Raw genomic sequence first — 14,021 nt, 5'->3', positions numbered from 1 at the left:
ATACAAATAGTTAACTTCAAAAACGTAAAACTTCAATTTCGGAGTATTCAGGACACTTAATATTTGCAAACAAGTAATTGAAACAGCAGCACCTTGAAATAAGATCATGTCAATTCCAGGCAATACCAGTCAAACTTTGTGTCAAACATTTTAAAGGTGAAATTCAGAAAACAGCAGTATCTAAAAAAATCTTTAAAGGAAAAGAACAGTGTCTACTCAAGAACTTTTTACTGGGGTAAAACTAGGTATTTTCAATTCAAACTTTACATTACATGAAAAAAGTTATATAAACAGGATGGCGTTGATCTTTAATGGGCTAAGGTAGTTAAGGTACTAAATCATTGATTTCACAAATACCCACACACTTTGTTTCTGTGTCTTTTGATGTGTCATTTTCCATGTCCCTAACTGTTGCCCCACCCTCAGCTTTAGCATCAACACTTTTCACTGTCACAAGCCTTTTAGACAGTGTCCATGCATGCAGCCTACTATGTGGCACACACTGTTGAGCCACAATCTAATTTTTCACACATTCACAGTGGTGAAGCTCTCATGGACAGGACACCACAGAGACACAGAGAGCAAGCCAAGGATACCCAGGCTAACAGTTTGGAGGCTACTACAGCACTGCCATTTGGCCTGCATCCAGTCAGCTAATGACTCAAACCAGCAATGTCATGACTACAATGCTCAATCTTCTATCCAAATGAGAATCTTTACTAGTTGAACCACTTAGGAGCCCTTAACAGAATATTATTACTTACTTCAAAGAAATACAGTTTCTATTAGGACATAAAAAGAACTAAACAAAGACTGCTAATGAGTTGAGGCCAATCAGCTCACAGTGTTCAGTTGTGCCATGAGTTCAGTGTGCATTAAATGGACTCAAAGTCTTTTGGCATCAGCCTCTTCTAAGGATGTGCGATTCCTTTTCATCGATATGAAAAAAAACTCAATATTGTGCACATAAAAGCATTCCGGAAGCACTCAAAACAGAAATGAAATCTACTAAACAGAAAGTACAAGAATTTGCAAAACATAATCTCTAGCCTCAGTAGGTAACTATGGAAACACCACACTACAGGAGTTAGAGTGTAATGTATGTGTATACTGTATGCTTATGTGTTGTGAGAGTATCTGTTGGAACAACAAGTGTTCATGCAATGCCAATGTTTGATTTTTCAAATGACAGCATAGATTTTTCCCATAATAAAATAATAACTGATATATACCTTAGCCTCTCCATCTGGTAGAAACAGATATGCTCCACTCTTGTCTCTGTTGCTAGTTGTTCCATACCACATAAACTCCACCTTCACATTACGTTCTGTCCCTTCTTCTTTAGATTTCACCCTCTGAAAGAAAAACTGAACTTAGCTCACAATTTCTGGTTTAAGGTTTGCTAATTTGCTGCTATATATATTTATCATCTTTTTATTATATTATATATTCATTATATTATACTGTTATTATATCAATAACAATCAATTTAAGGAACAATACCTGTGAAATTACATAATATACACATAACAGGAGTCAATTAAAAAAAAGCTTCACAATTGTACTTTGAAATATAACCATTTGAAAAAAAAAATCTTAATTAATATTTAATTGAATTACTGTGATGCGTTTTTAAAAGAAGCCCCAAGTGCTTCACACACTTTATACAGTGGGGACTAAATCAATCCATTACTGAAGTGCAGTAATGACATGTGGCAGCCATTATGCACCTGCAGCCACAATGTACAGCAAATCATGTTGAGAAGTAAGAAACTGCTTCAACAGTTGAATTCAGGGGCAACTTTAGGACCTCATTTTAAGTTTAATAACTTTTTTGAAGAATGGCATCTCCTCCAGCACAGTGTCCCCAGTTACTATACTGGGCCATTTGTTTTTGTAAACCATGCTACCTATAGGTTCACCAACAGCAATTACAGAAACAACCTAGTTTTCTTTTGAGGCCTCCCCACCCAGTAAGAACCAGGTTTAGCTTTGCTTAGCTTCTGTGAAATCGGACCAGATTAGCCAAGGTGGTGGTAATGCTACTGCCACTGGTTTTGTTGATATTGCTCTGCTTTAAACCAAGCTTAAATAACATATTTTAGAAAGTTTAAAACTTGACATCAGCTTTAATAAATTCTTTAAATTAAAGCTTATTTTACTTTTGCTGAATTAATAAAATGAATAGTGCATAGTATGTGGTATCATTCAGCAAATGTAGTTAAACATTTAGGAACGGCATTGGATCCACATTTCTACAACATCCCAGATTGAGTTTAGCCAACCTCCATTAATCCAGAAGATCCAGAACACCACACTTTCAGATGTGGATTTTCAATGGTGAAATGCACAGTGTCTTCCTGTAAAACATTCATTCTGAAGGATTCATCAACACTCAGGTCTCCATCTTTCTTATATATTGTATATTCAGCCATGACCGTGTTGGAGTCTGCACCTTCTGTGAGTTGGTACACTCCTAGTCCAAGGGCAGACAGGTGAGCCGCAAAGGAAACCTTCCAAGATAAGAAAATAAAAAAAAATGCTAATAAAATAGGCACATATTGGTCATACACAAATTATTTAGTTTAATTTTAATTCAGATTTTAATAAGAACACAAACGTAAATTACAGGACAAAAGCTGGTAGATCAGAATAATTTGTTTAATGCAATTATTTCCTGGGATTTATGTTAATTCAAGGGTAAGAATCCTTTTATTGCAAAACAAAACACAAATATAAGGTCAATAACAACATGATTCGCATTTGTGTGCACACTTTCTCACAGGCTATGATTATTGAGAAATGATGTTTACAAAAAATAAACTTTCTTAGTAATAATGTTTAGGGTTCAGTGAAAAGAGATGACAGGTGTGAAAATCAAGATTATTTATCATAGTGCCCCAGTTTAATTTTACTTTAGGACATGCAGCATTCATAACAGCCACAATTTAAATGAGGTTTGGTGGTGCTGTTAATTGTAATATTATAATGGAAACTCCTGTAATTTCACTGCAGTCTTTCATTATCCCTTAAGATAGCCTGTAGAAGAAATGTCAGTACTTCAGTAAATACAAATATAAAAACACTGTATTGCATAAGTCATTTTCATAACAGAAAAAGTTCCACTGAGGATCACTGAGTATATAAAGTATAGGCAAAATTCCCCCATTATGAAAACAAAAAACTTCTGGGCTCAGTTCAAATGCTTGACATTTCAAAGTTTTCTTTGGCAGCTAACCCTTCAAAGGTACAGTACTGTATCTGAAGGTTTGTCACACTTTCAAGCAGTTATTTTTTTTTCCCGGTAATACAAAAGAAAACCTTTTGACTGTGCAGGATAACAGACTTAAAAGCCACTTAAATGCCAACTTCAATAGACTGATTTGTGTACTTATTACAAGATAAACTTGAAGAGATCATGAAAAGTTTTTATTGTCAGTTCAGTTCAGAACCATATTATCAATCATTGTGTAGAGCTGGCCATTTGATGACTTTCAATTGTGTAAGGCAAAGTGTTGCGTACAGTTGTATGCAAAACTGTGGGCACCCCTGGCCAAATTACGTTTTGTTAATTTTCTAAGTGAAAAGAAGTTAACAACCTCTACAGTGAACAAATTTAAACTTGACATATTTCTGCAAGTTGTAATGCACGGTTACTATTTATATAAGTTAACAGATTGAAAAACATAAAACAGTAAATGTGGCACGTGCAAAAGTTTGGGCACGCTTCCAGTTGATCCACTAGTGTTATTTAGGACATTACTGGGACAAGATTTACAAGACTTGCAATTCCGCATTCCAGTCAAAAATTGGACCAAGATGTGATTTTAATTTTATTTATTTGAATTATACTGAGCATTAAAATAAATAAAAACTGCTGTTGAGGACGTGCAGTGTGTGAAAAAAAGAGGATGAGCACTGTGTGAAAAAACAGTAGAGAAAGAAAGTTATTTTCTGGGCATACTTCACCTGGAAAGCTTCTTTGGATACTCTGGCTGTTTCCTCCCAGACAGCACCGACTTGTGCCTTCACTGGGTGTCCAAGAGCTGTGAGTACTCTTACTCTTGGAGTATTCACATACACAGTTACCACAGCAGACCGATCCTGTTCTGTGGGGTTATAGATTACTAGTGACCTGAAAAAAACAATACAGTCATAAAAACTGAAAAAAGGTTCAGCAATTAAATTGGTACTGCTTAGCCACTTTTAGCAATCAGTTCATATTAATTAAAAACTAAGGAAAAGGAAAATCAACTGAAACTGCTGTTTGTTATTTATTATGTGCTATTATATTTGTCCAAAAGATCTGTAAAGCCCCTCACGTATGAAAAAAGCGTGCATTTATAAAGCATGATTGCACTTAACTAAAAGTGCACATGAAAGATGTGGACAAAACTTTTCAGTTGGACTCTGCTCTGCTGTTTTATCAGAATCCCTGTACATGTGGGAGTTGTTTCACTGTCGCGTTACAAGATAAGAATACTGTACATGCACATCATGCTCCATTAAGTCACCTAATACACCATCTCCTGTAGCAAAATGTATGCAGCTTTGAAGAACTTTCAAACATGAGTGAAAGCCTAATGGAAGGGCAGAAAAAAATAAATTGAAATGGACTTAGTGGAAAATCAACCTTCTGCCCTTTATTCTCATCTTTGACATCTCAGGTAAAACATAATGGAGACATCTGGCAGGCTTGATACCCTACATACTACAATGACATCTGATAGGCCAGTATGCAATGTGCCAATTTCCTCCTGGGATTCCCTAAACAGGAAGGCTATATGCAGAACTATTTACTGTTTTGGGGGGAAGGGAGGTTGAAGGAGTAGAGAGCTTAACACAATTTACCTGGGATTTGCACTAAGCTTAATCACAGTCTTGCGAGGCAAAGCATCTTGAGAGGGCTGAATGTCATCCTGAAGGTAAAAATGGATACTTTACACATACAAGGCAACACAAGTATATACAGAGTGAAAATGTACAACTGACTGAAATTAATTAAGATTTGCAATCTAATTTTCTCTGTTCCAATTTTTAATCAAATAAACTGAATTATTTTAATCAAATTGTGTATTGGATAACAGACCACCAAATACATTCAAATTATCTAAGGTTTAATTTTGCAAGCATAGAATAATTCATTAAGTTGACAGCTTTTTAAAAAATACTTATAATTCAATCTCATTACTGGGGGCTGTCCATATTTTATCTAGATACTGCAGAGAGCTAAAATACAAATATGAAAGATCTTGAAATGTACTGTACAAGCCATAATCAATCAGTGACTGCCAAGATACTTTTCCAATATTTGCAATTCATGTTACGGTGGTTGCAATATGCCATTTTAACTTCTAGAAGTTATGATAGAAATTATAAACACTTAACACAGTCAAAAAAATAAGTGAACTGGTAAATTCACATTTAACAATATAATAATTGAAAACAAAATTAGGATCAGAATAATAATTACTCTGTTCAATTTAAAAAAAGCACAGGGCAAAGTAAGCATGCTAGTTTATAATGTCTTCTCACAGAAACCTTTAATACTGGATACTGGCGATAGGTATGCAGAGAGCATTCAAAGTAGATAATTTTCCAAATCATGTTTTAATTGGAAGCAGTGGAGTACTTGTTAAGGGTCTGAACTTGAAACTAGAAAGCTGAAGGATAAAATCCTGTGTGAGGCACTGTTTTTTATCCATGAGAAAGGTACTTGCTCTGATTGCGTCAGCAAAATGCTCAGCAGTATAAATAGGTATACATACATATTAATGTTGCAGTGGATGAAATCATCAACCAAATTAGTTTAATTAATTATCATGTCATAATGTTTGCATAGTAGAAATGTATTTAAAATGCAATATAGGGTGTGTAAAATCCTAAAATCTGATGTTTTGACATCAAATAATAATCTTTTAAAATTTGAATCACAAATCTCATAAAACTGACATACTGATTCTTAACACATCATGGATATCCCCATGTATAAAAGCTGCTTAAACCATTATTGCTTCTCATGAGAAACACATTCTTTCCATGTACGATTAATAAGTCTTGTATTAGTTATTTACTATCACTCAATAAGTCGTGTTTCAGTAATAAAGTGGTAATATAGATGCAGCCATTCAAAGTGCGCGGTACAGACACGTACCGGAGGTAATTGGCTACGGCGTCGCGCATTGTGACGCACGATGATGCGCGGTACCGCGGTATGTGATTGGTTGACTGACAGGAGCACTCGTGGTCCGTTGGTCTGTCGTAGAAAGATTTACAGTAAACGTCTTTACTGTGCCCGTTGTAGTATTGAATATTTATATGGAATTTTACCACTGAAGGGAAATCTTAGTAGCTGAGCATAAAAAGAATAGGAGCATACTGTAACTTGTGTGAAGGCCATAAACAATATTAATTTTGGAACATAAACATACAGTATATGGCTGGTCTGGGTACTTTAAAGACAAAATACACACCAGTATTCCATTTCTTCCTAAACATTTTAAGCATCGAAGCCTTTAATTAACGAGATACCGGAGTCAACAAGCATACTTCTAGAATTTAGAAATGAGAAATTTAGAAATTAGTAACGATATAATTATATTCATGTACCTCAACACAAGAATAGTACACGCTGTACATTGTCTGTTGATAATGTTTCTGTAGTGCTTTTTCAGCACTCTGCACGTGACCTTGCCGGTGGCGCTGTGGGTTAGGTTCCTGACTCCCATGTCACACGGTCTGTGATCGAATCCCACTGGAACCAAGACTTTTTTTTTAACTAACATTTCTTTGAAAAAATGAAACGTTTCCCTTGGTCAGAGATTAAATAAAACCTCACTCGCACCAAACAAATTTATATTTCCAAATATCACAACATGATCGAATTTAAGTCAATTTAATAACAATGACAAGTCAACTATGCGTTACAAAATAAACATTTATATTGATTTGAATCGCGTTTTGATTTAAATCGCAAGGTGATATTACCTTATACCCTCTGTCAAAAAAAAACAAATCACCCGGGGCAGAGACTGTGGGGGGATCATTGTGTGGTACAGAATGGAGCTCAGTCAATTCAAACAAGTTCAGCGCTGATTCAGTTTCAAAAAAACTGCAACGGACATAAAAACTCCCTTGCTTTTAACAGAGCGTTTCATAATTGAAATTTATTTAAAATATTCTTCTTTATGTGTTGTGAATGTCTGTGGAGTGTATCTTATTTGCCTGTCTGTCCTGGCTCTCTCGCTTGCCCTCCCCCCTCAATTCAATTCAATTCAAGGTGCTTTATTGGCATGACAATCAGTGTGGGGTATTTACTTTGCTTTGAGATTCCACTTTTAAAGGTGATATATAAAATCAAGGCTTTAACTTGCTTTAACTCCGCAAGTCTGAGTTCTCGTGTTTGTCCTATCCGAACCGAAAGTATTACAATATGTATCTTTATAGCAGGTGGGGTACAACTTTTTAGCATAGATTACACTTCTATAAAATGTATTTAAAAAATAAAAACGATTACAATCTAATCTTTCCACATTTGATCCCAAGATCCCAAGAAAAATAAATCTAAACGGGGAGAAAGCTATGCTGAAAGTTTATTAAAATACTTAGAAGACAAAGATATCAATTTATGTTGCATTTGTCTGATTGTGAATCAAAAAACACATATATTTAAACACGCGTTTACGATTTAAATCAAAACGCGATTCAAATCAATATAAATGTTTATTTTGTAACACATAGGTGACTATTCATTGTTATTAAAATGACTTAAATTCGATCATGTTGTGATATTTGGAAATATACATTTGTTTGGTGCGAGTGAGGTTTTATTTAATCTCTGACCAAGGGAAACGTTTCATTTTTTCAAAGAAATGTTAGTTAAAAAAAAGTCTTGGTTCCAGTGGGATTCGATCACAGATCGTGTGACAGGAACCTAACCCACAGCGCCACCGGCAAGGTCACATGCAGAGTGCTGAAAAAGCATTACAGAAACATTATCAACAGACAATGTACAGCGTGTACTATTCTTGTGTTGCGGTACATGAAGATAATCATCTTCTTCTTCTTCTTCTTCTTTTTCACAGCCTTAGTCCCAGACTGTCCTGGGGTCAGCTGCTTTGGTTGCTCTTCTCCATTTGTCTCTGTCGAGCACATCTTCCTCACTCACTTCACATACCTCCATATCTTTTCTCAAACAATCTATCCATCTCTTTCTAGGCCTGCCTCTTCCTCTGTTACCTTCCACCTCAAATTCCATTACCCTCTTTGTTACTTCCTCAACGTCCCTCCTCATGATATGTCCATACCACCGTAACCTCGCCTCTCGCATCTTCTCAACCACATCCACCACCCTACATCGTCTACGGATTTCTTCATTTCCGATCTTATCCTTCATTGAAATCTGCAGAATCCATCTCAACATCCTCATTTCAGTTCTTCTCATCAAGTTCTCTTCCCTCTTTCCAACTGCCAAGCATTCAGCTCCATATAGTAGTACAGGTCTAATCACAGTCTTGTACATTTTGCACTTTAACTTTCTGGGAATTTTCCTGTCACAGATTATTCCAGTTATTTCTCTCCACTTGTTCCATCCAGCTTTCACTCTTTGTTTTACTGCCTCCAGTGTTTCTCCTCCCTTTACCAGTTTTGATCCAAGGTATTTAAAGTCATCAACTTGTTTCAGTTTTCCTCCATTTGTCTCCTCAACATTGGTCATAGTATCTCTTCTTCTCTCCATTACCATTATTTCAGATTTTTCTGCATTCATTTTCAGTCCACCCTTTTCCAGACTCCTCTGCCATTTGAACACTTTCTCCTGTAGTTCTACTTCTGAGTCTGCCATCAGTGCCACATCATCAGCAAAGATGAGTTCCCAAGGCACTTCTGTTCTTACCTCCTCTGTCAGTGTGTCAATAATGTTTATGAAAAGGAAAGGACTTAGTGCTGATCCATGGTGTACTCCAACTGTGATTTCAAACTCTTTTGTCTCTCCCTGTTGTGTTATCATCTTCGTAGTTGCATCTCTATAGGTTGCTTGAACTAACTTCACCATGCTTTCTGGTACTCCTTTCTTCCTCAAGCACCAATACACCACCTCTCTGGGCACACGGTCATATGCCTTCTCCAAGTCCAGAAAGGCCACATACAGCTTTTTCCCTTTCTCTAGTGTCTTCTCCTGTAACTGTCTCATCACAAAAATGGCATCTGTTGTGCTTTTCCCCGCTGAGAATCCAAATTGTGAGTTGTGGATCCTGATTATCTTCCTGAGTCTCTTGTCCAGAATTTTTTCCAGGATTTTCAATCCATGTTCCAGAAGTTTTATTCCTCTATAGTTTTTACACTCCATTGGGTCTCCTTTCTCCTTGTAGATGGTAACCATACTGCTTTTTGTCCATTCTTCTGGAATTCTCTCTTCCTTTGCAATATTGTTTAGCAATCTCGTCAGCCAATGAATCCCCTCTTCATCGAGGTTCTTAAAGTGTTCTGCTGCTATTCCTGATGGTCCAGTTGCTTTGCCCACTTTCATCTCTTTGATAGCTTCTGTCACTTCCTTTACTGAAATTTCTTGGATTGGTCCACACACTACGTCTGCCTCCACTAGGTTCTCCCTCTCATTTTCTACATTTAACAGATTTTTGAAGTACTCCAGCCATCTTTGCTTGATCTGTTCTTCTTTAATCAAGACTCTGCCTTCTCCATCCTTGAGTACCGCCACCCGGATAATATATTTTTTCTGTCTCGCTCTATGTTTAGCAATCTTGTAGATTTGGTCCTCTCCTTCCTTTGTTTCAAGTTTCTCATACCATTCTTTCCAGGCTCTTTCCTTTGCTCTTGCTACACTTCTTTTTGCTACCTTCTTTAGTCTCTTATATTCTTGTTATTCTCCAGTGCCATCTTTCAGTGCCTTGCATGCTTTTTTCTTTTCCTTCAGTGTTTCCTGAACTTCCATATCCCACCACCACTCTTCATTTTCCCTCGGTCTGCCTCCTCTTGTCTTTCCACAAACCATGGTAGCAGCCTCTTCTAGGATGTGGCTCATCTCAGTCCACTCTTCTTCAACTGAAGGCTCCTCTGTTTCCTCTGTGTTGTTTTTCATTTCTTTCACCAGCCTGTTGAAATCTACTTTGTTTTCTCTCAGTTTCCACACTTTTGTTCGTGCTGGGTGTTTCCTCTGCCTTATTCTTCGCTCCTTCAATATTGTGATGTCCATCACCAGTAGCCTGTGTTGTCTGGTAACAGCCTCATAGGGCAGGACATTAGCATCTTGGACTTTCGCTCTATCAATTCTTCTCACTAATATGTAATCTATTTGGGTGTCATGGCCTCCACTCCTGTATGTCACCTTTTGCTCATAATTCTTCGTCAACCCTGTGTTCACTGCAAACAATTCAAGAGCTTGGAGTGTTTCTAGTAGCCTTCCTCCTTCTTCATTTCTCTCTCCTAGCCCTCTCTGACCATGTTCATCTGGATAATCTGGGCATTTCTCTCCTAAATGTGCATTGAAATCTCCTCCAATTACCACCATTTCATTTCCTGGGATTCTGCTAACCACTTCTTCGAGATCTTTCAAAAAGCTATCCTTTTCCTCCTGTGGTCTTCCTACCTGTGGTGCATATACAGAGATGATATTCCATAACCCACTCTCAAAAGCCACCTGTACATTGATAATCCTGTCTGAGTGTCTAACCACCCTCACTATCTTGTCTGCTAGGTCTTTGCACACTATCACACTCACTCCATTCATTTTGGTACTCTTTCCAGCATATAGAATCTTGTATCCCTCTCCTAGGTGTCTTGAGCTGTTTCCTTTCCACTTGGTTTCTTGCACACACAAGATCTCCACTTTTCTCCTTGCCATAGTTTCAACCAATTCTCTCCCTCTCCCTGTCATGGTGCCAACATTCCAACTCCCCACTCTCATTGACTTAACATTCCTTCCAGGCCCCTTCACCTTGTTTCTTTTCTGTAGCCCCCACTCTACAGTTTTCCCCACAGTAGCATAATTTCCATTAGTACCCTGTTGGGACACAGCACTAATGGCGGACGTTGTTAACCCGGGCCCCTGCCTATCCGGTATGTGCTTTGTGTTCTTTGCAACCATGGTTTTGGCAAGATGGTTTTACGTCGGATGCCCTTCCTGACACAACCCTTTTAGTCGCCTCTTACGACAGGCAGGGATACCCAGGAGGTTTTCTGATCCCCCTCTGAGGGATTACATGAAGATAATCATGTCGTTATTAATTTCTTTAGATACACGATTCCATATTATATTAGCAGAAAAGCTTAAAACTACCACTTTTTCACACGCTATTTCACATGTTAGTTAAATACTTCGATGCTTAAAATGTTTAGGGAGAAATGGAATACCGGTGTGTATTTTTTCTTTAAAGTACCGATTCCTGGAATCTGACTGGCTGACACCCTTCTGAAGTGGTTCCATAATATCTGGTATACGGAAAAGAAAGCGTTGATAAAAAAGCCTGGATTCTCATGTATCTGATACAAGTATCTTTTAATACAGTCTTTGCTGTGCTCTTGAGGAACCTTGTGATATTTTGAGCTCTAATTGAATGATAAGTGTCGCATTTTAAATAATTTTAGTAGTTAGAAATTATGAAATGCCCTGTTAAAAGCAAGGGAGTTTTTATGTCCGTTGAAGTAAAAGAAAATGCCTGACAAAGTAGGGCTTGGACAGATTCCAAGTGCTTGTACAAATGTGCTAAAGAAATGATACTTTGAGTATACAGCTTGTCCAAAGTCATTCATTATTAATACTATTAGTAATATCTTCGGTAAAGGCTTTGATGCATAAATATTTCTGATAAAGGTAGGTTGTGTACTTTTGTCCAACTGAGCAATCTTGCTTTCATAAAATATACCAACATTTTAATGACCGATGATTAACATGCTGTAATACACAGTTTAAATTTAAAAGCTCAAATGCTGTACATGAGAGGTTAAGCTTTATTGGCTCCTCCTGGTGGTTTTACAAGCTGATGCCGGATACTTTCCGGCATGACGCGATTAACCCCGTGATACTGCGTGATACCGCGACACGCCCACCGGGGTATACTGCGAAATACCCCACCCATTTTGAATGGCTGCATCTGTACTTGCCTACAAGTACCTGTAGTATGGAGTACCTATAGTTAGTGCTATAAAGTGCTACAATTTATTATATAGTCGAAAAATTTTGAATTCTTTAACAGAGAATGTGGAAGAGCAGACAGGCTCTTCCGATCCATCCACCATCTAGCCATTCACCTTTAGACTTACTAAAGCTCTGCAGTGATGTACAAGAAGAGCAACTGCAAGAGAGTCAAGTCCCTCACTGACAGTGGACTATAGCTGTTTTATGAGGAGACAAGTGGGCCCAGGCTGATTAATCCACCAGCACTCAAAGAAGATGCCTTAACAGGTGAAGCAATGTGATTTGTTTCTAAATAACTTACCATCTGAAGGAAGGGGACCGAAGAGCTGTGACTGTACTCCTCTTTGTTCTTCAGAATAAGCCAGTGAGCTGAGTTAATTATCACTCTCTTTAGGTTTAAAATTGAATGGAAGAGTCTGCAAGGAGGTCAAGTAAAAAAGTAAGTTTTAATCCTCTGGACAGTAGACAGATATACTGTACAAATGTTCATTTAAACCTTCTTCTTTACTCTAAAATGAGCATAAGTCAACATACACAGTTATATCACTTACATGATGGTTCCTAGTTATTATTATTGTTTAATATTAAGTGCAGTCATTATATTGTTCCTATAATACTGCTAACCCCAAACTTCCATGTGGGGCAGGTTTGATGTAAAAAGAAAAAAGGTTAATAACAGACTTTTCTTTAACTTAATCCAGACGTATGATGTATTTCTTTTGAAACACCCTCAGATTGTTTTTTAACATTCCTATCTCTGATCATACTCTTATCATGCTGTATCATGTAGAACATTAATTATTTAAAAATGTTTTTTTTATAATACCAATCAGTACCATAGCAGAGTTAAAAAAATATGTAAAAAGGAACTTTCTTTCAGAACATACAGCTTTATATCCAAATTGGGTGCTCCCCTTGTTACTCACCATCTGTCCATATATATTGCTAGGTCATATTCATAATAAGTTAAAGTAACTAAAAATAACATTTGATCTTCTTTCCTTAAACGTGACTAAACTAAATACAAAGTGAGAATTGTGTAGAGGTCATTAAGGACTTGTTTTAATGTGACAAAAACGTAACAAAGACAGATAAGGCACAGAAAAAGTTACAGCTGGAATTACCTCCATTGTACGTGAGTGTGATTGTTTAGATAGTCAGCTCTGTGTTTGGAATCCCACATCACAGCAAAAGTAATTCCAGTCTTTTTACATTATCTGAGCTCCATTACAAGCAACAGGCAGTGAACAGAGTGGAGGGCAAGAGGTCTCGTTAGCTCCTCAGACTAGATCTCATTCATAGGTAAACTGTCTGCATAAAGTGCCCTCAGAGAGAAAGCAGTTTAAACACCATGCACATTATGAAACCTGGAAAGCTTTTCCTGAACTACGTTTTCATTGTGCTAGAAAATAAAAACTTTTCCAAATAACATGTATTTTAACATAATAAAAACAATAGTACGAACATTAAGCAGGATACCTCAATGGATTGATTTCCCTCTACCTCAATTACAATCTATTGTTTATCATTAAATTATATTAAAAGATAAAAAAACTATGTAGAAGAATACAGAGAACCTCTTTCTTGTCATTAACAAAAGGCTACTGCTCTCCGATTCAGAATATACTACTGAAAAACAAACAGCATGACCGACATATCAAAAACCTGTCCCATATGTCAGTAGTACTCATTCACAGAGTAGGTGAAGGCAAAATGGCTTCCTCCCATTACTAAAATAAAATATGGTCTTGCAAGAGCCAAATGTGCCTTTTTGCAAACCCAATTAAAATTCAATCCACTCTGATGGTTTCCTGCAGTTGCATACAGGCTAGGATGGCTACCTGGCCAAACATCAGCACCACTTTGCCAA

The 14,021-nt window shown here is 37.1% G+C and overlaps 1 protein-coding gene across 3 annotated transcripts in view; it reads right to left on the bottom strand.

The window, feature by feature from the left end:
* Positions 1 to 14,021, bottom strand: part of man2a1 (mannosidase, alpha, class 2A, member 1) — a 258,837-nt gene that overhangs the window by 82,964 nt on the left and 161,852 nt on the right. For all 3 annotated transcript variants that reach the window (XM_088629350.1, XM_088629351.1, XM_088629349.1), the window contains 5 exons: positions 12,453 to 12,567; positions 4,852 to 4,919; positions 3,970 to 4,135; positions 2,286 to 2,513; positions 1,233 to 1,355 (listed from right to left, as the gene is read on the bottom strand). In XM_088629350.1, the coding sequence (XP_088485476.1) occupies positions 1,233 to 1,355; positions 2,286 to 2,513; positions 3,970 to 4,135; positions 4,852 to 4,919; positions 12,453 to 12,567 (700 nt within the window). The remainder of the gene's footprint in view (positions 1 to 1,232; positions 1,356 to 2,285; positions 2,514 to 3,969; positions 4,136 to 4,851; positions 4,920 to 12,452; positions 12,568 to 14,021) is intronic.

Source organism: Lepisosteus platostomus, chromosome 4 (assembly GCF_059453375.1).
Source record: "Lepisosteus platostomus isolate fLepPlt1 chromosome 4, fLepPlt1.hap1, whole genome shotgun sequence".
NCBI classification, from domain to species: domain Eukaryota; kingdom Metazoa; phylum Chordata; class Actinopteri; order Semionotiformes; family Lepisosteidae; genus Lepisosteus; species Lepisosteus platostomus.
Note: the sequence above shows the minus strand (reverse complement) of the source record. Positions and strands in the feature narration are given on the sequence as shown.